We start from the raw sequence: 24,483 nt of genomic DNA on the forward strand, positions 1-24,483 counted from the left end.
CACTGTGTGCAATGCCTCTGCTGCTGTAATTTCCCAGCTTGGGATAAATAAAGTATATGTATGTATGTATGTATCTATCTATCTATCTATCTATCTATCTGTCATGACAACTGAGCGGGTAGAAAAACTTTTTTTTTCTTTGTATTTTTTTGTCTTTTTATGTTGACGAATAAACTCTTGTAATCATTCCCACACTGACACGGACATTAAACAAAGCTGTAGTCATATTTCATAAGAAAGAGACTTTGCAGAATTTGCATGCTGCTTTTATTTTGGCGGTTGTTGCCGGAAGTGCTTCAGGTGAATCCCTCCGCCTTGCTCACGCAGCACACACACGCCACAAAGTGTCGGAATAAGCAAAGAGTCGAGAAACATAGTGACGATATGAATCTCTCGGTAACTTCGTGTGTCCTCGTCGTGTAACGTGCTGGCTCCGTTTAGCTCGGTGCTCTTTCTTTTTTCTTTTTTTTTTGGCGCTTTGAAAGTGGCGCCGTCTGTGGCGGAGGCACCGGGAGTAAATGAAAGCGTTGTTTGGATCCGGTGAACAAAGAGCTTTTCTTCCCTCAACCATTGTTACTGAGCGGGGCGCCTGTTTTCTAACTCGCCAAGAGGAGGTTTCGGACTGTTAAAGTAAGTTAAGATAAATACTTTGAGCTTTTTTCCAGTTTTTAGAGAGAGAGAGGAGGGGGGGCATGGAAACGTGTTTTAATGCTGCTGCGTAGTTTTCATTCATTCACATGTTGAACACGCAAATCAGTGCAACCACTGACTGGGCGAAGTTATTAGCTGTGAGATTAACCAACATTGATACTGACAGATAAATCAGGTCTAATATGTAACCTGCACTTTAGTTTAAATCGGAATCTGGAAAAAAAAAAAAAATTCTAGTAGTTTGGATTTAACCGCCCTTAAAAAGTTTTATATTTATGTAAAACAAGCCAACTATATGATATTTGTTATTATGTGTATTGAATCAGTCGTTTCTACTTTAATAACTAACTATAAAGCCGATGGGTTTCCACAACAATAACAATAAAGTCTGCCTAACGGACTCTGCCCCCCATGTGATTGTCACACCAGACTGTGTTTAGAAATCTGCTGATTTAAGATTTGTGTTTAAAACTGAATCTGTTACAGTAGAAGCCAATGTTTACATCATCACGAAATAAAATCCCCCTGCATGTGACTAAAGTGATAAAGAAGATTGTTTAAAAAGAGCAAAATGCTGTTTGAGTGGCAAATTCAAAAGTGCTTCTTGAGGAAAACAATCAGTGTTCGTAATGCTGCCAAACTTTGGCCAACATCAAGCCGCCATGGTCAAATGACTTTCTGCATTCTCTGTGTGTTTGAACAGCAGCTGTTTGGGAGCCAGGTCCAAGTGACCGGCGCTTGTTGAGTTTGCCATGCTTGCTTGTGTTGACAGGTGAGGAGGGGGGCGGTCATTGCTCCAGTCATGACCTCTGGCAATGGGAACACTAACAGCAGCCAACACAATGGAGAGAGCAAACCAGCCCAGGCCTTAGTCAAGTCCCACATCCTCACCCATCTGATAGAAGGCTTCGTTATCCAGGAGGGTGCCGAGCCTTTCCCTGTGAGTACAGGAGCTCCGCATGTGTCTCTGTGTAAAGTCACCAGTGCAGACACACGATATGATAATTACATGAGAGGGGCAGAACGTAAAGACAACGAAAAAACAACACTGGACGAGAGGAGAGTTTGTTTTCAGCCGATCTGATCAGTGCTCAGCTGGTCACACAATTCTCAGGTCTATGCTCTTAACTTTGACCCCAGGTGTGATAAACCAGGAGTATCCCCCCCCTTTTTTTTTTAAATAGAAAAGGCATACAACAACATTTTTCCTAAATACTACAGACCTATTATTGTGAACAGATGTCTTTCCGACTAAACAGTGAGGCTAAAACAGGAACTAAGAGTCGCATTTTCTCACTGAACCTTGAACATCAGGCAAATTGATCAGAAAGTGACTCAGAGATGCAATTTTCACACATAAAGAAACATCTAAAGAGTCCCCATCCTGTCTTTCAAAGAAAGATGCTGTCTGAATAAACACAAAGGAGACTCCAGAACATCTGTCCGCAAAGTAGTGATGGCCTGTCGTGTGTTTATGGGTATTTATTTCTGCTGTAGTGCGATGATGTATTCAAACAAACAAGAAAAAACTTCTCTCATGTCAGGTTTCACTTTTACAAACCAGGATGTGAGGAGTAAATACTGTGAAAATTAAGTTGTTGTTTTTTTAAGTGAGCTTTTTTTAACCACATACCTTCTGTAGCCTTTGTTAGCTTTGGTTATCAGACATGACACCCGAAATTCAAGGGAGAAAGTACCGACAGCATGGGTTAAAAACAGACACGGCGTCTTACATTTAAGAGAAAATCTTCCTAATATAGATATTATATGAATCAATTTAGCATGCATGAAAAGATATGTGTTATAATAGCAAACAGACTGCTGTGTAAACAGACAAATGTATGATAACAACCTGAAGATCAGGCAGTATAGAGCGAGGATGTGATGAACAGACATTTGAGACATCCTGTTGTTTTACGTTCACTCTCCTGCTGGAGTTAATGAAATAAACTAGATGTAAATGAGACCTGTGCCTGTCTCCGGAGTAGCTGATCTGCTGACTGTTTAATGGATAATTAAGGTGTTTGCTTTAGAACCACTTACCCACGACGAAACAATCAGCAAACTTTAGTCTCATTCATCCTGGTGTTGATCCAGTGCTTTTACTGTATGAATGAAGGCTGCCACAGACAGACAGACAGAATGGGATTTATTAGATTAGATTTATTGCTGAAGTTTAAACACTATTACTTTCTTTCAATAATGACTTTTATTCTAATTATAAAATATATACAAATAGTATAACTCTGACATATTATTATTGTTGTTATTATTATTATTATTATTTTTAATTTTTATTATTATTATTTTTATTATTGCATGACAGGGAAGAATACTTGATTATTACCAAACCGTAGAAGTGCAGCTGGACTAAATATTTTTGGAATCTGCTTCCAAACTTTCAATTTCTTTTTCAAATGATTGGTCAGTTCTTATATTCTTATTAATATGTCATTAGAATCTTATTAACTGCTCAGATGGATGTTTGTCTCTTTTGTTCTTTCAGTCTGCTTGAGCCATTATGCAGCGTTTTGTTCTCCACGTCCAAAACCAAAGACTTCTTTCTGCAATATATCAATATCATCTATTCATCAAACTTTTTTGGCAGACGGATTCCACTTTTGAACGATGGCGTTGCCGTATGTAGACTTACAGACAGGCAGGCACAAGCACAAATTGGCAGACTGCAGGTTCATGTACAGGAGGCAGAGCAACAGAGGTTTGAACGCAGGTCATGAGAAACATTGTAATTACTGATGATCTGGAAAGAACCGGAAAAACTGGTAAATGTATTACTGCACTGAAGAGGTGAGAGGGTGGAGAAGTCTAAAGGCAGCTAGTGGATGGTTGGAAGGATAAATACACCTATTTTTTTTTACATTATGAAAAACTTCAATTTTTGGATATGTTCATCAGAGTATGCATGGCTGCATGTAAAGTGTAATATTAATTTCATGTAAACAGCAAATCATGAATATTGTCTTTTTGTGGAACAAGGGGGAAAACAGAATATTTAGTGCACATAAACGCTGAAAGGAGAAAGACTGAGAAAAATTATGACAAACATGCGGTGCGGCAAACTTGAAGTTTATGATCAATCAGCGGAGAGCTGGGAAGCAGGGATGGTGTCTTACACCAGCAACTAAATTTAGACCCTGTTTCCTGCAGTCAAAGGCGGAGTCCTGAAAAAGTGAGACTGAGTTATTGTTGGTAGCATTTCATTGTAAATGTTATTAGGCTCCTTTCTTTCCTGCCATTCATCTATCAAAAAATAAATACTGTCTGTCCATTTTCCATTCTCATTTATCCAGTTCAAGCAAGGAGCTCGGATCATATTTGTACAATGAACCACACTGTCTCTGTCCGCAGGTGGAACGTCCATCTTTCTCAATTGAGAGCCTCAGAAGACACACAGCAGATTCAAAGATGGATGTCCTCTCACCAAAAGGTAAACTTCTTCAACTTTAACTTCTCTCTAAGTATGGCTCCTTCTCTCAGGGTCATGTGGGGCTTGAGCTGATCCCAGCCGACATTAGGCGATAGGCAGGGTACAGTGGCCTGTTCATCACAGGGCTACATGATGAAATATACAACAGAATACTTAGTAAAGCACAGTGGTACAAATATTACAGTTAAGTTATGATGATGACTACTAGAGACAGGACACCGCCAAGACAGCGTTCATTAGTTCATGTAGTAACTGTCAGTAAGACTGCACAGGTTTCAGAACTTGTTTCTCTTAACCTTCCCAGAACAAAAAAAAAATCCAGAAATCTAGACTCACATCAAATAGTCGGCCTTAGCTCCCCTATCTCTGAAAGAAAAAACAGTTAATACCTGTTCAGTTAGACACACTTGAAAGTGAGGCACAAATTCTGCCGGCACAGAGAGGGGTGAGACGGGTAGAACAGCACGTCGTCTCACCCGGAAAGCATTCATCCCACTCGCCCGTACACGCATGAAGTGTAGAAATGACCGAAGAGCCGTGAGAGAAAACCTGCATACTCGTACACTCTCTCAAACCTGTTCGATCACTATGAGGATTTTGAAAATTACAGTTATCGGCCTCAACCTGCTGTTGATGTGAGAAGCGCTTTGTAGCCTGAGGGTGAGCGCAGACGTGTGCGATCTCATTCCATCATTAAAGAGTGACAGATCAGATGCTGTGTGCCGTGTCTAACACTACTTAGACCTTGTCCCTACACACACACACACGTTTCCTGTGGATGATTGTCACGGTACGTCTCTGTGCCTTTTTGTCATCTGACTGTGTTTCTTGTGTGTTACCCTCAGAATTAAAGGCCCAGCAGGAGCCCATGCTGACCTGTGAGCTGTGTGGCAGGGTGGACTTCGCCTACGTCTTCAAAAGGTCCAAGAGGTTTTGTTCTACCGTGTGTGCCAAACGGTAAGGCCATTACTGTCTCTACATTTTCTTCATTGGCACATTTACCCTGAGGGATGTCCTGATCAGGTTTCCTGGCTCAGAGCCGACTCCTTTTGATATTCGATATCTGCTGCATCTGAGACACTGAAACTAACAGCTGGAGAGACTAAATCTGACATGCTTCCAAATACCCAAGCTCAAATTATCCATGTGATGTGAATAAAAGTGCAGAATGCGACTCGTGAAACTGAAGTAACACAATCATCTACAGAGACGATGTCTCACTGTGTCTGACAGTAGTTTGATTTAACCTCATGAGTTAAATCAGACTCCCAAAACATTCAGCTAACTATATAACAAGAGGATTTTGAGGTTTGAGTAAATAAAAAAAATAAAGTTCATTCAACCACAGAGCAGAAGAAACAGAGAAAAGATGAATATAATAACTGCCTCATCAATAATTCATCTCCAAACAATGACCCGGTTACACAGCTGACATTTTGTCATAGCAGGAAATTCATAGGCTGCATTCTACCGAGAACACTGAATGGAACAGAGCCATCGTTGCTGTTGTCCACTTGTGTTTTTGTGGCTTCAAAATGTCAGAATGTCGGCTGTGAAACCAGCCCACTACCACTTCAACACACAAACAAATACACGAAGAGAAGCTGTTCTCACTTTCACCAAATGTCTTTTTCAGTCTTTCACATCTGCTTAAAATCTAGAAGTCACCCTTCAACCTGTGTTGAAAGGTGGGTGGGGCGGAGGGGGGGAGTGTGATTACTAATCTAAACAGATCCATTTGATCCATGTTAACTCTCTCTGTAGCTACAACGTGGGCTGCACAAAGAGAATGGGTCTCTTCCCGAACCGCAAAACCAACCTGGAGAACGTGAAGAAACAAAGAGCGCTGAACGGAAACGCGAAAAACTGCAATTTAGAGTCCAAAAAGAAGGTGAGCCTGTCGTCAGTGTGTGACTTTAAATGTGTGTTAATGTGTGTGAGGACTCTTCATCCTTAAAATCACTCCCGTATATATTTTCATATTCTTTACCTCACTTATAGCTCTTCCACATTCGTTCATATCATCACGTCACTTGTTAACTGCGTTGTATTTACACCCTCTGACAGACTCCCTCTGTGCAGAAGCCTGCTGCTGCTGCTCTGTCCACCGGTCACCCGGTCCACCCTGCGCAGGGAGAGTCCAGCCAGTGTTCAGACTTGTCTGGCTACAAAACACCCCTGCCTCCCCTGTCAGCCAGCCCACGGGTGCCATCGGTGCAAGGCTCCGAGTTGCCCCTGTTGCCGTACAGCTTCCTGCCCAGTGACCCTGGCCAGTGGAACATCGAGGACGTCTATGAGTTTATCTCCTCCCTGCCAGGTGGGTGCTACCTCATCCGTATCCGGTCATAACGAGGCCGTGCAGAGCCGTGGTGTAAGTTGACTCGCGATCATGTGTGGTTGCAGGTTGTCTGGAGATCGCTGAGGAGTTCCGTTCTCAGGAGATCGACGGACAGGCCCTGCTGCTGCTGAAGGAGGATCATCTCATGGGAACCATGAACATCAAACTAGGCCCAGCTCTCAAGATCTTTGCCCAGATTAGCATGCTCAAAGACTCATAGCCCATTTCACCCCGCCCCACACACACACACACACACTGCTCTCCAGAGCAGCTCTGCTGTGATTTGACAAACACAACGTGCTCAGGATCCCACATGTTGACTAACTTTAATGGAGTTCAGGTACCGGCCCAGAATTGTTTGGATTTTTTTGTCGTGGCCTGCTGAACACGAGGACATCAGCTGGAACTGCTCGACTCACCTTTTACACTGATCACTTCACTGTGGCACCGCTTCAGGAAACAGTCGGCCTGTACTTTGATAAGAGTGGTGTGTTAGATAGGCTGCGTGTCACCGACAACATTTTGTTGTCATCATGCATTACTGCAGCAATCATTTCTGCAGGAGAGACTGAAGGCTAGCAGTTGATTTGTTGTAGTGTTCCTCGTAGGAGCACGCCTGTGAAGATTTCAGATCTGTTTGCTGTTTGGAAAAAAGAAAATCATCTCTGTGCATCCGGTGCAGAGCAACATTTATTCCTACACCAGAACTTTCATTCAGACCGCTCTATTCTGGTCCTGTGCTGCTCTCGTTGTGATCTCTGGACATTTTCAGCGCCTGAGAGGCTCATAAATTTAATTACAGGGACAATGTTGAAAATAGAAACTCACTGGATGGTTGCAATCTCTATAGCAACTTAAAATGACACCAGGCAGGAGCAAGGTAACACAAATGATCATACTGTGACAAAGAACGTTCTCTTGCATTGAAGTCAGTACAAACAATATAAAATCAAAGGTTTTAAACGAAGGAGAAGAAAGAATGTAAAGAGAAGCTGCAGGAGAAGACTGCCATTAAATTCAGCAGCACTGCTGCACAGTCACAGCTCTCCAGTTGGGATCTTTAAATGTACAGGTTGTGTGTTGACTTCGGGTGAAGAAACATTTCTCTCTGTTGTTTTTATTGGTTGTAAAAGTTAAATCTCGTTTAAGTTTTGTGTACATTTCACAAGGCGCTCTGTGACTGAAATAGAGTTCCAGGAGATGGCGATGTAGGACCATGATGTGTAGTATGACAGTCCTGTATCAGGGGTAAGATCCAGAATGCACTGGTAGAAAAACCATTTAACAACCCAACACAGAACAGTGTTTTTCTCTGCTTCCAGTCTTTGTGCTAAGCCAGACTAAAGAGCCCTGATCCTGTCTCTACCGGGCTCACAGATGAAGCCCAGGAGGAATGTGGTTTAATTCTTACCTCTGAAACAGCACCCAAGCCAAGCTACGATTGAATGACCAGTTGCTAAATTAATAGTAGTAATTTAAGTCTGAAAACATATGTTTTTTTAAACAGCAGGGTACAAACACAGTGACTCGATAACCCTCATTTCGCAGAAAAGCTGGTTTCTACATCTGTGTCTCTGTATTGGCTGAACATGACAACATGAACTCATTTTATACATTATATGATCCAGTGCAACTGTCTTGATTCAACTCTTCGGTCATCTCTTAGTGTTTAGAGAGGTGTTGTAACAGATCGACGTGTCAGACTTTCTGTCCCTGAATCTTCTCATGTTTCTCACTGTATGACCACAACCGCAACACTAAATATGAGAATGTCTCTGCACACAAAGGATGACACGGAAATATACAAACAGAAAAGTGTGAACACTGTGGATTATTTGTCATGTCATGATACTTTTACCAAAGTCAAGTGAGTGTCTGCTGAACTGCTGTCATTAGAAACATGTCGAAGCTGAGGACTTTGAGCAACAGTAATAATGTTCTGTTTTTTTCCCCTACAGATGCCATAAAATGTTTGAAAAGTTGGTTTCTATATGTATATTCTATTTTGGGGGGAAATTTTGGGAATATTCCAAATTGGAAACTCCATGGAAATTAATGGGAATTACCTGGAAATTGGGGGTAATTTAAACCAACTGTATCATATCCAAAAAATATTTTGTCATAAGCAGACATGCAAAATAATACAATTTAAAAAAAAAATCATTTTAGTTCAGTAGAACTTTATCAAGTTTGAATTATTTAATTGAACAATATTATGTAGTCGACAAGCTCAAATGTGTGTCTTCAATAGTCTCTGTGTGCTTGGGGCTCTAAAGTGTGGTCCAGGTACAGAAATCACCTGTGCAGGTAGGTCCAGGTACAGAAATCACCTGTGCAGGTAGGGGGGCGTGGCCTCAACAGCCCTGCACTGAGCAGTGTGCTATGTGCATGTAATAGCAGATATTCAAGTGTACTTGTATGAAATCTGGTTGTTTTAGTCAAGATTATGCTAAAATATTTTTCCCCCCAACTATATTTAAGTTCCCTGTTAAGGGCCAACCTTCAGTTTTGTTAATTGAGGAGTGTCCTACACAGTGAAGTGATGAAAGCTGTTTTTTTTTGTGCCTAGGTGGCACAGGCACTGTGATTGATTGGACAGCTGTTGTCTGGCCAACAAACCTTTTATAATGAAGTACTTTTTAAGGCCGCTAGGAGGCAACAGCAAGCCGCAGGCTGTAAACACAGCACAGACATAGAGCATTGCTTCATTATCATCATTAGAAAACACACAAACAGCAACAGGGGCATTCTTTTGTGTTTGTGTCCACCTGATTAAGGTCAGGAAATATCAGGCTCCACTATGAAGTCCACAGAGCTGAGGGGAACTGGAGCCTGATCGTTCTCATTATGAGTGACCCTTTTCACAAAACACACATTGATAAAACAGACTGTAGCTGTTGAGTGATCTTTTTTTAAATTCATTAGAATTAAACCTTGCAGAGTCTATATAATTATAGACTGCAAGGTTTAATTCTTCGTGTGCTTAAAGTCTGTGTAAAGGCAATTCTGTGATTTCTTTCAAAACACATTAAATATGTTTGAAAATAGTTACTGAAAACATGTAATAAGACTTATTATATAGTCAGTATATATATTACTGAAATGTGGAGGTTGAGATTAAAGCAGTTTTTCACCAGATTTCAGTCCAGGATTTTGTGGGCGGTGCTAAAGGGTGGCTTGATGACACGCCAAGGCCACCCTGCGCAGAGAGATAGAGATGAATTCATCTCATTTAGCACAATCAGTGGACATGTCCTGGAGCTGAGAGTTAATTTTTACCTGATTTTGATACCCAATTTCATAAACTTGTCAATATTTTGAATCATTCAAATTTGGCTTTGTGGTTAATAACACTTTCTTCTTTGATCTGACAAATTCAGACCACATATTTATTCTGACTTTTGACAGACTTTAAAATGATAAAAACATGTTGCCGTTTAAAAAGGAGAGACATCTACAGAAAGAATCTACTGTCAGACAACATCTTTTTTTCTCACAATGATTCAGTGATTTATTCCCTCCAAAGTAAGACCAAAAGATTTTTTTTTTTACTTAAATTTTATATGATCACAAACCATTCAAGTACAATCCAATCTGATTATGGCTGCAGCCATGAGCTCAATAAATTAACTGCTTTTCTTCATTAAGGCACACACAGTAGTTCACATTGAAGAAAAAACAAACAGGAAATGAAAACAAATTTACAATAATCCCCACTGACAGAAGAAAAACCTTGGAACTATGTTAAATAATCAAATTAATTCAATTAAATTGATCTGTCAGATAGAAAGGTGAATATCTGATTTGTTCCAAGAGGAACAGCCAGTAGGACCCTTCACACAGAACGGCAGCCATTAACAACTGCCATTTACCTTTTATATGAATGAAGATGCGTTCAGGTTCACAGTGGACCGAATGTGTTGTAAAAAGGACCTACACTGGTCTGTCAGATCAGCTAACAGCTTCTGTGATGTAACCTTCTGATGCCTGGTCCCTCTCTATGATGGCTGTTCTGAAAAAGCTGGTGACACTTTTGCCTTCATGCTCATACTCTTACAATGAATGGCCTGAAAGCAACACAGCCTGCGCCAACTACCACTGAGATTATCTTGTTACAAACAAAACCCTAACCTTAATAAAACCTTAACGAAACCTTAACAAACCCTTAACTCACAATCAGCGAACAACCTAAAAGATGCTGGAAGCACAAGAAGAAAAGAAAAATCTATACATGGGGGCTTTAAACTTCTGTCAGAGCTCATCTTTACAGAGCCGTTCCATTTCACCTGTTAGAAACTTGAAAATTTTCCATTTCCAGCCCCCACAAACACTCCCTCTCATTCATTGGGCACTTTAGCAGATAAAGTGCATTGCCCGGTGCGATCTGATGGTAAAAAGATGTGTAGGCACTGAGATTAAAACATCTCGTCAGATGTCAGTCCACCACTTTGGTCCAAACCTAAAACAACTTTTCAACGGATGGTCATGAATGTGACATTTGTGGACATGTATCATGCTTATTAGCAAATGGTAGCATAGCAACATGCTGCACTCAGATGGTTATGAACACAGAGCTGACCCCACAGATTCCTAATATCGTCGTTAAACAATCGCTGTCACGTGTTTGGTGCGTGAGTTTGGGGATTTTTAAGTTACACTCAATTGTTCTGTTTGATGATCCAACAAAATCAGGTTGTGTATCTGTATCCCAAATGAAGCCTCAAAGTGATGTCACTTGAGTCAGCATCTGTTGAGTCTGGAGTTAATTAGAAGTGATCTTACCAAACCTCTGTAGCCCACTTCTCGTGTCTGCTGCTGCAGGCTACAGAGGCTAAATGCAACTGTACTGTTGGATACCAACAATCAGGTTGCATTGTAGGAAATGTAGGCACGGGGTTGACCGGGGAGAAAAAGCATGGAATAAAAATGACTATGTCTGAAAAGCTCTGGTTTTGCTGCATCATTAAACTGTCCATCATAAGTCTAACAATGTTAGGGCAGTCTAATGCTAAAATCAGTGGAGTACTCCTTTAAAAGTGGATTTGGTCTGATTTAGTTTCCAGTTAAATCAGAGATTCAAAATATAGCCAGACTTCTGCCACATTGCTGTTGTTGCTCCTCAAACGTTTAAGCAAAAGTTAACTGGATCATTCACTTGTTCAAGAATACTTACTGTTTTGTTTTTTTGGTTTTAGACCGTTGGTTGGACAAACATCTGAAAGAAATGTGATGACTGATTGATTAATGGAGAAAATAACGTGGTATCCGGTTTCTAAAGTGACGTGTATGTCCAGTTTTAGCCTCCATGCCTCTACATCTTCTCACAACAGATTGGCGGCTGGTACCATTTCCACAGTGGATGTCATTTAGCACCAGCACACACACCCATGTTAATATCTCACATGCTGCCAAAGCTCAAGCAGAACCACTATCACATGTTGAATGTGTGCATAGCGCTGAAGTGATCAAGCAGCATTCCCGATGTCACAGCAGCCATCTTCGAGTTTGGTGACCTAGTGAAGTCAAAGGGGAGGGTTAGAATAGCTGAGGAAGTAAAAAACAAACCGACTGCCACTACCCAACCCACCAAAAACACGCAGACATGCTGAGGAGGAGAGCTCTGTGATGAGGCACAGCAGGGTTTGACAGGTCCGACAGTAAAAAGCCAAAGCCAACCCAGAGATTTCTTGTTAATTTAATTGAGCAATTCAATATAAAACATCATCAAAACGCAGGAGAAAAAAAAGGAATAGCAGATAAAGACTTCTGGCAAAGTGAGCACAAAGTCCATGCTGATCAGAGTTGACCGATGTTTAGCCTGCAGCGCGACCCACAGCAGGTCAGAATGTCTTTTTGTGAGGACAACTGTAAACAAGTAGCCGTTTGAACATGACAACAGACATGATGGACTTTTAGCACCACCTTACTAAGCCGGGTTTTAATGTTAGGATTCTGTCATTTGCAGGATAGTTTGGCTTCAGGTCCGTCCATGAAGGAACAATAGGGTTCATTCTAACTTGGGTTTTTTAAAAATCTTTTGTACAGGCCAAAAAAACAAACAAAACAAAAACACAAGGTGATCAGACAGGTTGGAAACAAACCATCGTTGTTCGAACTGGTTATATAGTTTTATAGAATAAATTTACTGTTTGCTTTAGCTCCAAATATGTTTGTAATTAACCTGTAGGTTTGTCTGATCGTCTGCGTTTGGACCCGTTTCTCGTGATATGATATGCTGTGATTTCAGCGGTTTAGCTCGGTGAGCATAGTGTTATCATAGCGGAGAGTTCTGATGATCAGCGCTACCAAAGTTAAATCCAAGCTGGAAGAACGTTTAAAGACAAATTTCAAAAAGGGCGATACCAATGTTATGGCTCATTTTACGACACATCACGTTCACGTGACTCAACTGCAAACCAGCGGTTTAAGGTTTCTGAACTCCTACACTTCAAATCAGAATAAATGGTCTCAATTATTTCAGTATAAAACTCAACTCAGTAAAAACTTGTTTTCAGTTGGTTAGTGAATCACAGTGAGCCTTAAAGCTGCTCTCGTGTTTGCCAAAGTTAAAGGCACCCTGTGGAGGTTCATTGTAAACAATAAAAGTTCTGTTCACATTCGGCGTTTCTCAACAGTTGAGTTGTGGTCTGGCAATCACGGTTGATCCATTTCCTTCCTTAGAACACAGTTGCAAAGCTTAAACAGGGATGTGTCAAATCGCCTGTGTCTTTGTGTGTAAACGAATCTGGAGCCGCTCTGACAGACGTCGCTCCACAGCGCTACTAGTGGTCAAAAACTCCACAGGGGACCTTTAAATGTTGTTAATGCAGCTTCGACGTGAAATGTTCACAAAAGTTAAAAGCAGACGCGTTCACTGGAATGGATTTCCCAAATTAAACAAGTTTCTGTAAACTGACATTTACTCTGTGATGAAATAAATGAAAACTTCCTTGAAGAAGGAAAGAAAGAAGGAAAAAACCTAGCAGATTTTTAGAAAAGGCTCCTTCTCGAAGTTAAGTATAATTTAAATGCAAAAACACTGGTATGGTCCTTAAAGAATGCTGCGTCAGAACAATGTGAATGCAGAGAATGAAAACTCTTGTGCTTGTTTTTCTGTTCTGATCAACAAATGCTCTTACATTCCACAGAAGTGGCCGGACAGGTGGTGCACTAAAATGACGACTAGGCGGTTAACTGTAACCACGAGGTCTGTAATCTGGAAAATGAAGGCTACTGTACTACTGTTGCATTCTAAACTGAGATCAGATTTTTCATTGCTCACAGTCTCTGAGAGGAAACAGCTGCAGTAACAACTTTTATCGGCTCCTGCGACGCGGAACAAAACCTGTTTCTGAAAGGGCGGGGAAAGGGGGGCTGCAAGGCCATCTATGCCAACCCACATGTACCACATGAAGTTCACTCACAGAGAAGATGAAAGTCAAAACTGAGAACCCACAGAGAGAGAGAGAGAGAGAGAGGAAATCTTTGCCACCACACGCGTGTCAAAAAAACAAAAAACCAACAAACAAAAAAAAAAAGAAGATGGAGCAGAGCAGATCAGTGTGCAGTTTTCTGTCTCCAGTTTTATTACAACTGTTTATACCTTGCTCCTGAAGAGGGGTTTAGCACCAGGGCCACAGTACTCGTTGTATATGAGCTTGAAGAGGAAAAGATGGAAGAGTGTTATGAGCGAGGCCACGCTGAACCAGAACAGGAAGGGCAGGCCTGGATATCTGTTGGCCATGTGCTCCTCGTGAGCGAGGATGGCCTTGAGGTGCAGGGTGTGGCGCAGGTCCTGCAGATGCCGCAGGTCTGTGGAGATGTACAACAGCGGCGTGATGGGCTGCGTCACCATCACGGGGAAGGTGTGACCTTTGATCTCCGACGTCAGCTCCACCGGCTCGTTGAGGCAGCCGGCCTCGCAGGCGTACAACTTCACCGGCTTCTCCTGCTGCTTCACGGACACGTGAAGAAAAGGCTTGCCCTCTATATCCAACAGCACCGCCAGATTGATGAGGTCCTGGTTGTAGTGGATCCCTCTCAGGGCGTAGCTGTTGTGCAGGACGTCCGGATCGGCCTGGAACTGAAGGTGGTTCTCTGTGAACTGAAGGCCGCCGAAGCTGAGCACCATGCCCTGCATGGCTCCGTGGGCTCCGGCCGCCACCAGCACCTTGCAGCCTCTCTTCTGCAGGGTCAGAGTCCACAGTGTGAACAGCTGCAGGATCTGAGCGGTGCTGCTCACCCGCTCGGGCCACAGGTTCTCCGCGTGCATGGTGGCGTGGCCGCTGAAGCAGTGGTCGGCGTAGTTGAGGCTGGACTCGAGGCGAGCGCGTTCCTCGCCGCTCAGTCTTTGATCCAGCAGGGGAGCCATGGAGGACGACAGGATGTAGTAAAGGGTGGTGTTCACGGTGCGGCTTGATGGCGTGTGGGAGTCTGTGATCTTCCTCATTTCGACACCTGAATGGACAACGAAGCAGAAACACAACCACGCTGCACGTTCAAAACAGATTTAGAATTAGGACAGTGTGCAACTGGGACTCTAGAAAAGAGGTCAGCTAGAAGTAAGACGTTCAGTCAGCGAGCGACTGGAGTTCAAGTTCTGCTACTCTGGACTCGCTTTGGCACCGATAAACCGGAGAGAGGCACAATGACATTCACAAGGCAGACACAACGAGTTCTGGGGACGGACAGACATCATCACAGAGTAAGTCGCTCTCTGTGAGGCGTGAAGTTATTTTTAAATGGAGCTTGACTTCAAACTCCAGAACTCGACATTCTCACAGCGCATGACAATATGTTGTTATTAAATATTAAACACTATATAAGCTTCACGCTTCATACACCGTCAGATTTTTACATTCAAGGCTTCTATTGAGGTTTTGGAAAGAAGCTTCGGATGCCTGTCATCATATTTGAATAAAATGATTAAATGATTAAATAAGTGATTCTTTTTTTTATTAAATCAATCTTCTGTGATGAATAGAACGACGATAATGTTGAATTTCTGAGGAGATTATTAGAGCTACAATATTTTTAAAAGATAGTTATTTGTGTTGCTGTTAGGAGAGCAGAAGAGTTTGTGACCAATCTTCTTTTTTCTGAATAAATTTGGATTTTTAGACTTTGGACGGAAATGTTTGGATCACGAGACAGAAATAATCCTGACTGATTCATAAGCAGCTGACAGGAAGAAAGGAGTTAGCTCAGTCAGTGAATGAACGTGTTACTGCTCTGAAATTATGTTAAAGGCACAATCTGCCATCCAGAGGTAAACGACAAACAACAACAGCAGCAGAGTGGGAAGGTTGGCAGATCATTTCAGTTCTGCTCAGTTGATAACACATTTATATTTATATTTTTAATCTATGATCACTCGTGTGTTGCAGTCAGTAAGTTTTGATGTTCCAAACATGGATCTATAATAAAAAGTAATACACGCTTTTTGAAAAAATAGAATTAAAACTCTGCTAAATTTGATTATTGTACTAAATAACGGGCTCTTGTGAAGCTGCTGGTGTTCATCTTCATTTGAACATTTTTCAGTTTTTGGCTTCTGCTGTTGAAACTCTGAGCCAACGGTGGTTAAAGAGTCTGTCCTCGTGTGGAAAGCAGAAATCTTTCAGCAGAGTAAACTTCTTGTTAAGCACGCGACTCTGTTTTTGCTCCAGTTGGCTCGCAGCAGAGGAAATGCACAGAGGAGTCGAGGCTCCACACCAACACCAGTAAAACCACCCTGACCTCGTGACAGAACATGTGATCCAGCGTGCCATAAAGTCTATATGCACAGCTGACTCCTACTGTCTTTAGAATCAATACATCAATCAATCAATCATCAATCATTAGTTAAGCCTGTGCGACCTTTGACCTTCAGAATGTTTTAGCCCATTTAATGAGCACGTTCTAGATCACGTTAAACTATTTCGGACCACGACGGCGTCTCTGAAAACCCAGATCCAGATGTTCTTACCTGAGATGAAGAGGTCCATCCAGGCCTGCTGGTGTTCCTCAACCAGGTCCTCCACGCTGGCCCTCAGCAGCTCCCCCAGCTCCTTCTTGACTCCATCTCTGAGGGTGCTGAAGGTCTCCTCCAGCTTGGAGAGCTCGATGGCCTCCGAGGTCCACACCACTGACAGGATGTTGTCTTTGTAATCAGACTTTGCAGACATGTGGATCCTGTTGTTGAGCTTCTTGGTGCCCACCACCACCAGCATCATCCGGTTATTCTCCACAGGCACTCTGCCAGTGGACAGCACCATCTCCTTGTCCTCCAGCTTGTCCACGCTGTTGGAGAACTTGCTACCAAAGGAGGACTTTTCAGAGGAGACCTCCAGGGAGACGGGCCTGTCTGACGGGTTGTTGATGTGGATCCGCTGGAGATAGACGTTCGGTCTGCTTCTGTGTGCGATGAACTCCTCTCTGATGGACACGCAGTCCCGGGCGGACTGCAGGGCGGCTGGTGAGGCACAGCGGACCGACAGCACGGATCCCTTTCGGAACCACAGCATGGTGGCCTGAGTTTCTGCCCGCTTCCCCTCGAGATGGACGGCGAGTCTCGGCGAGTACTCGGTCTGGTGGACGGGAGCCGAGCCGGGCTGCGACGAGGACGCTACCCACAGTTTGTTCGAGTCGACGTCAATGAGAATGTGTCCATTACCTGACACGAAAGGTGTGTCCAGCTGTTCCTGCGGGGTGCTGTAGATCCCCTCTCCTCTCTCCACCAGGGAGTTCCACCTGTGGATCTCGGCCAGCAGGCACTGTCCCGCCGCCCCGCCGGGCATGGCCGAGCCGCCGAAGATCCTCCATTTGCGCTCCGCTCCCAGGTACCAGTAGAAGATGAGGAAGAGCAGCAGCCCGATGAGGAGCCTCCTCGCCCAGCTGCTCGACAACAAGCCCGGCAGCCCCTTCAGCCTCTGCTGGAGCCACATGGTACGCGCAAGAATCTGGAAGCCCACAGCTGTGAAGAGTGAGACCGAGCTGTCACATGGAGCTGTCTGTCTCTCTGAGCATGGAGCTGTCTGTCTCTCTGAACATGTTGAGACCAGGAAGGACCTGCGAGAGCTTCGGGCTGTTAGCTTAGCTGCTGACCGAGAGACGGAGGGAAACTCGCATCCTGCTGCGCCTGCTCCTTCAACAGACGACCGTGAAGTTGTCGTAGCTCATCGGCTCGTTCCGTGTTAAAGACAACACCTGCCTGTCTGTCTGTCTACCTGTCTGTCTGTCTCTCCAGGTAACTCTGCAGCGGACACTTACGGTTTTGTCACAACTGTCGTAAAGCGAAAACCACGACAGAGCAACGGCCGGAAATGTCGCCAAAAAAAAAAAAAAAAAAAAACAGTCCAACGGCTTTTACGTATGTTGTTATTGTTTAGTCATGAAATATGACGCAGGAGAAAAAAAAAAAAAAAAATAAAAACATAATATTTAAATATATTATGATATTCATGCTTACATCTGATTTATACGGAAGCCCTAAAAAAGCAAACGAGATAATTAATTCGAGGTCTCGAGAAAACAAAACGATAGTGCGCCCGTATTACAGAATGTACGGCAAATGTATGTAGTCCATGATACGGAGCCAGCAAACATATTACTCCACTGTAAAATCCCTTTGATTCATAATTTCTGACAAAGGTTTATACACTTGATCTCAGGACCATCCTGACTGTTCACTCACTCAGTATAAAGCATATTTACTGTATCATTGTGGTGCAATTCATCCTCAAAGTTCATTATTTTGAATTGAAAAAGTGCATTATGTGCAATATTTACTCTACTGTAAAATCTGTTTGATCTATAATTTCTGACAAAGGTTTATAAACTCGATCTCAGGACCATCCTGACTGTTCACTCACTCAGTATAAAGCATGTTTATTGTATCATTTTGGAGCAATTCAGCCTCAAAGTTCATTATTTTGAATTGAAAAAGGGCATTATGTGCAATATTTACTCTACTGTAAAATCTCTTTAATCTATAATTTCTGACAAAGGTTGATACACTTTGGCTAATCCTCACTCCAGTCCTGAGATCAAGTGTATGGACTACATGCATTTGCCATACATTCTGTAATACGGGCGCACTTGATTTAATACACTAGACTATCGTTTTTGTTTTCTCGAGAATTAATTATGTCGTTATCACGAGAAAACATGTCCAAGAGTCAATTTCCCCGGATAAGATGGGTTTTATTCGTTATTTGCCACTATAAACACGCTCTGACCTCCTCGAGCTTTTATTTTGGTAGTTCCGGTTACCGGCATTTGAATTTGCATATTAGCTAAATATTTAATTTCACCCGAAACATTTAGATTTAGATTTAACATTTAGATTTAGATTTAACATTTAGATCTTGATTTAACATTTAGATTTAGATTTAACATTTAGATTTAGATTTAACATTTAGATCTTGATTTAACATTTAGATTTAGCATTTAGATTTAGATTTAGCATTTAGGTATAACATTTAACATTTGGATTTAAATATTTAAAATATCTCTAAGTTCACAAATATTGTTCTAAATGTGCAAAAAAGTGACTCTCAAAAATTCTAACCAGTTTTTTAAACATTGTTTTTAGCTAAATGTGACAAAATGTTGCTGTTATTTTTGAGACGCTTTACAAACGGCACCCCATAGTAACCTAACCAAGTACCTTGAAACTTTAGAATGATAATCAATAAGAAGTTTTTTGTTAGTTTGACTGGACAAAATCATGAATGCAACCTAATTTGTACGTCGATGCTGAAATCTTGTATTATGACATAACAGATGCAAAGCCTCAGAGCTTCTTTGGTTATTAACAGTAAGTAGTGATGCAGAAAGCTGAGAGCTCACCAGCACACTGAAACTGTCACCAGGCGGCAAAGGTTGTTCTTATTGTTATTTAATCCTGCTGCTGTTTGTTTGATGTATTTTTCTGTTAAATAATAAGAGGCTCACTGGAAACAATAATAATAATGATGATGATGATGATGTTGAGAAGAAGAAGTATAAAAAGAACGTACTGAAGTTCTGTAGATGTAAAACTTGAGACAAGCTTGGTAAAAGATTAAAGAAAAGTGTAAACAGGACAGCTCTTTAAAGCATCCTGCTGTAAAACCCAAGTAAACTTGATGTCTGCATTAGAGAACATGGTTATCAGTGCAGTGGGGCTTTAAATCTTATCTTATCTTTTTAGCGCATGTAAAGTAACGTTACCTGTAACATCTTTCACTAATTGCAAGTGGGGAATATGACTTAGCTACAGCTTGAAAAAATTTGATGAATCACTTGGATTAATCATTAATTTTGACAGCACTATACTCTATAGTGCTGTTATACATAACATAGCATGTATACCATTATAATACTTATAGGCATATAACTAGTCATCTTCTGCTCCATAAAAGATGTTAATGTTAATGCTCAGTAACACACATGTACATGTGGTTCTTTAATGTATTTGCATTATACTAAAATGCATTCATTTTCATTGGGCATATATGAGGCTGAAGTAATAAAATTACATAAATCTTATTTAGTTTAAATCTTAGTTATTTTATTTTAAAACTATGTAATTCAAATGGGTGGACATTTTCTATGTGACTGGAATGCATAAGTGGCCAAAACATTTTTTGGAGTGTATGGTTCCTACAACGGGTTGCTGTGTGTTGACAACTCAGTAGGACGGGGTGAGTACTACAGCCATTTGAAATGTCAAAATAAAGGCTATCATTTCAATTCCATTAAAAAGTGACAGAATACATATTTTATATGTATTTATGTCCCCATATCAAAATAGGGTTAAAGTAATTATTTAGAATTCATTTTTTTCTATTGTACTGAAAAACATTGCTCCATTAGTATGACTATAATGTGTCCTTCCTCATGACACAGTTTATTAACCATGTTAATGTTACACACATTTGGCTTTTTTCAGTTTATAGCTACATCAAAGTAATTTGATATTAAACAGTGTAGAAAATCCCCCCCTCCTAAAGTCTATTTAGGCAGCCAGCTCACCTGTGTGAGGCCTTTTGTCCTTGATGGTAAACAAAGGAGCTGGCTGGCCTCATCCTCACCCTCCCTTATTCTCAATGTTTGAGCTGCGTATTTGATAAAACAACCAGCTAACAATAAATGACAATCAATCGGATCCCCTGTGTTTGTGCCTTGTTCTGATCGACGATCCATTGCGTTGCTTCACCAAACCAGGAGCCAGTTTATTCCCCACACCAACCCCAAACCAATATTTTACAAACAGTGTAGTTTATTCAGACTATTAAGACTCTGTGTTTGTTTGATCACCAATCTAGACACCTTGACATCCTCATCATGTGTTCTTTTTAGTAGATCTTTTGGTGGAAATGTTTATATTTGTAAGAATTAAATGTCCAAAAGTAAAGCTGAATTACCAACTGGGTCCCACGACCCACATGGTCCAAAGTTTAGTGCAGGTCAAATGTTTATTTTATAATTTGTTATTTGATCTGATTAATTGCGAAGATAGTCAGGATTCTTCACCAATAATCTTTAACATCAATGAAAGCTGCCTCTACATTACTACATTATTTCAATATATTATCTTGTGGCCTTGTTTTGTAGAGAGTTCAGTTTCAAGGGATCGGTTTACAATTTCAGTTTGTCAGGTTATCAGGAAAAACAGGTTTTTCTTGTAGTATTCATTGGTCCATTACATACTGGCCATTTAAATATCACTTTCTACTACAATTTCAATGTATGTGATGGAGAACAAAATCCATGGCCCATGCAAAAATATATTCCATAGTTTCATGTTCCATATTTGACACCTAGATGAGGCTACAACAGTCTGAGTTAGACAAACTTAGAAGAAAATAGAATAGATACTTTAATGATACCACAAGGGAGAATTTTTCACTCAAGTTTTTACATATTTTATCCCAAAATACAACCACACACACACAAAGGGCTCATAGACATGCAAATGTGGAGAGATGGTGGCGTGACGGGCAGCCACACAGAGCGGCACTCTGGGAGCAGTTAGGTGCACTTTGCATTTTTGCAATGAACGAGGACTGTGGATTGTGTCCAGCTTCATTTGGACATATGTTAAGGAGGAATCTTTTAATCAAACATGTGACTTGTGATGTATTGCCAAGGAGGTCTTCAGTGTAGGTGTCTTTGTTTGTTCTGCAGTCGTAAAAAATCTGTTCTTGATCCAGATGGGCCTGGAGGTGTAAAGGTCCCTGGAGGGATGTACCAATCATCTTCTTGGAGAAGTGAGTGTTATGCTGCAGTCTGCCCTTGCTCTTGTCCAGCAGATGGAGATAGAGGAGGTGAAGTGTGTCAGGAGTGGGGGGGTCACAGAGTGATGGGGCCAGAGTGATCTGGAGAGCCAAGTGATTCTGGCTGCACCAGATGGTCGATCTATCACCTGTAGGAGATAGGTCCAATGAGGGTGGTGCTGTCCATAAACTTCAGGAGCTTGCAGGAGGTGCAGCTGTTGTTGTACAGGGAGTAGAGCAGAGGGGAAATGATGCAGCCTTAGGGGAATCTGGTGCTGTTGGTCCGGAAGTTTACGGCATTGAAAACAGCTTCATATGCTGCTTCCTGACAAGCAGGAGTTGACGAGGAAGATCTGTGATGGCTTTGCGTTTGACAGACAAAAAGTACTTTTTTTTAACCAGAGGTCAGTGTAACAGGTCTGTAGTCACAAGTCCTGTGGTCCTTTTTTTTTTTGAAGATGGTGATGATTGCGGCATATCTCTAGTCTAGTGTTAAAGATGTTAATGAACATGGAAGACAGATGATCAGCACAGTGCCTCAGGGTAGATGGAGAGACAGAACCAGGTCTGGCTGCTTTGTGGGGGTTTGACGCTTGGAAAGCCTGTTTACATTCCTCTCCTGGATGGAGAAAGTCAACATTGTGTCAGAGGAGGAGGAGGGGGCCTCAGGTGGGCAGCTGTGGAGAGGCTCAAGCCCCTATTGAACTGTTGGAGGTGGAGCTGATGAGCTGGAGCTGGTGAAGGGGATCACGGGGGATGGTGTCAGGACTGTGCCATTGTTTTTCAAACCAACAGTAGAACTTCTTAACTTTGATGGCCAGGCGCAGGTCATTAATGGAATGGGAGCTGATTGGGGCTGAATCTGAACTGGCCCTTAGGTTTGTAGTTTGTGATCTGACATTAGAGAACTGCTGTTGGAGCTTCTCAGAGTGCAGTCAGTCACAAAATAAACCTGTCCCTGCACCCACTGCTGAACACTGTTTGGTTTTGCAACTTAACTGTCTGAGTTTAGCTGTGGACCCACGTTCATTGTTATAACTCACTCTGGTACGTGATAGTACACAGCAGTCCTCTGGGTTTGGAATATTCTCCTATCTGGTCAGGCATCTAATAAACTGTCTGTATCTGGGTCCATGACTCTGGTTACTTTTGTTAATTCATGAGAATAAAAACTATGTCAGGAGTCAGGTTTCTCTGCTCCACATACAGTGTCTTGCCCGTGTGTATCCGCTGTGCCTCCTGCACATTGGCCTACAGTGTATTGTTAACACCGATACCAGTATGAATGACACAAACTCATGGGGGGAATAACTGTTGATGAACAGAAATCTCTGTTTTTCCCAACAGTAGCTGAAGCTCATCCAATTTGTTGTCGAACGTTAGAGAAATATTGCACACCAGCATGTTTCTTTCTCTGTTTCACTACATGAACAAAAGTGAGTATGCACCATTGACCAGAATACATGAATATTTCACTGACTGACTGTCGTGGTGCTCCTGGTGTTCATAAGCTCTTCTCGGGTTAAAGAGTTCCAGGAAATTCAGAAAAAAAACAATGCCTGCCAACACACTGAGGCAGCCATCTGCACTGGCATATTGACAAATGGCAAACGGTGGAAGATAAGTAACAGGCCTATTGCTCTGGAGTAAATGTGTAATAAAAATAGATTGGGTAGTGAGAGGTGTAGAGGATGATGGAAAAATTAGAGGAATTTAAAGGTGAAATGTGGCTTAAAAAGAGTCTTTACAGAACTGTTAAATACTGTGGCTACAGCTGCTGTGGTGGTGCTGTCAGTAAAGGGTTTAAATAATAGTTTTTGGAGTATTTTTAAAATAAATATGGTATTTTCTAGTCATGGTGAGCACATGTGCCTTGTCTTGCATGGATCTGGAGAATCTCCATTCTGAATGGAGGAGCTGATTGGGGCTGAATCTGATGGCCCTTAGGTTTGTAGTTTGTGATCTGACATAGTAAGAACTGCTGTTGGAGCTTCTCAGAGTGCAGTCCAGTCACAAAATAAACCTGTCCCTGCACCCACTGCTGAACGTTTGGTTTACGTAACTGTCGAGTTTGCTGTGGCCCAGGTTCATTTTATAACCACTCTGGTACGTGATAGTACACAGCAGTCCTCTGGGTTTGGAATATTCTCCTATCTGGTCAGGCATCTAATAAACTGTCTTGATCTGGGTCCATGACTCTGGTTACTTTTGTTAATTCATGAGAATAAAAACAATGTCAGGAGTCAGGTTTCTCTGCTCCACATACAGTGTCTTGCCCGTGTGTATGCCGCTGTGCCTCCTGCAATTGGCCTACAGTGTATTGTTAACACCGATACACATATGAATGACACAAACTCATGGGGGGAATAACTGTTGATGAACAGAAATCCTGTTTTTTCCCAACAGTAGCTGAAGCTCACAATTGTTTGTTGAACGTTAGAGAAATATTGCACACCAGCATGTTTCTTTCTCTGTTTCACTACATGAACAAAATGAGTAGCCACCATTGACCAGAATCTGAATATTTCACGTGACTGACTGTCATGGTGCTCCTGGTGTTCATAAGCTCTTCGCGGTTAAAGAGTTCCAGGAAATTCAGAAAAAAACAATGCCTGCCAACACACTGAGGCAGCCATCTGCACTGGCATATTGACAAATGGCAAACGGGGGAAGATAGTAACAGGCCTATTGTCTCGAGTAAATGTGTAATAAAATAGATTGGGTAGTGAGAGGTGTAGAGGTGGATGGAAAAATTAGAGGAATTTAAAGGTGAAATGTGGCTAAAAAGAGTTTTACAGAACTGT

At 41.8% G+C, this 24,483-nt stretch overlaps 2 protein-coding genes across 3 annotated transcripts; one reads left to right on the forward strand and one right to left on the reverse strand.

Annotated features, from left to right (window-relative positions):
- Nucleotides 1–283: 283 nt before the first annotated feature.
- Nucleotides 284–7,937, forward strand: LOC104937971 (polyhomeotic-like protein 2). Of its 2 annotated transcripts, none has more exons than XM_019269350.2 (7): nt 284–630; nt 1,355–1,591; nt 4,021–4,099; nt 4,945–5,056; nt 5,864–5,990; nt 6,167–6,416; nt 6,503–7,937. In XM_019269350.2, the coding sequence occupies exons 2-7, from the start codon at nt 1,454–1,456 to the stop codon at nt 6,655–6,657; spliced, it is 861 nt and encodes a 286-aa protein (XP_019124895.2). In that variant the 5' UTR covers nt 284–630; nt 1,355–1,453; the 3' UTR covers nt 6,658–7,937. The 2 variants fall into 2 exon arrangements, with proteins under 2 accessions (XP_019124895.2, XP_010752596.3); XM_010754294.3 differs by having other exon boundaries at nt 285–630; nt 1,424–1,591.
- Nucleotides 7,938–9,922: 1,985 nt separating this feature from the next.
- On the reverse strand, nt 9,923–17,745 carry kiaa2013 (KIAA2013 ortholog). The gene is made up of 3 exons (XM_010754293.3): nt 16,405–17,745; nt 14,041–14,894; nt 9,923–11,950 (listed from the first exon to the last, which is right to left on the reverse strand). The coding sequence occupies exons 1-3, from the start codon at nt 17,360–17,362 to the stop codon at nt 11,903–11,905; spliced, it is 1,860 nt and encodes a 619-aa protein (XP_010752595.2). The 5' UTR covers nt 17,363–17,745; the 3' UTR covers nt 9,923–11,902.
- Nucleotides 17,746–24,483: the final 6,738 nt, after the last annotated feature.

This window comes from Larimichthys crocea, chromosome XV (genome assembly GCF_000972845.2).
Source record: "Larimichthys crocea isolate SSNF chromosome XV, L_crocea_2.0, whole genome shotgun sequence".
NCBI classification, from domain to species: domain Eukaryota; kingdom Metazoa; phylum Chordata; class Actinopteri; family Sciaenidae; genus Larimichthys; species Larimichthys crocea.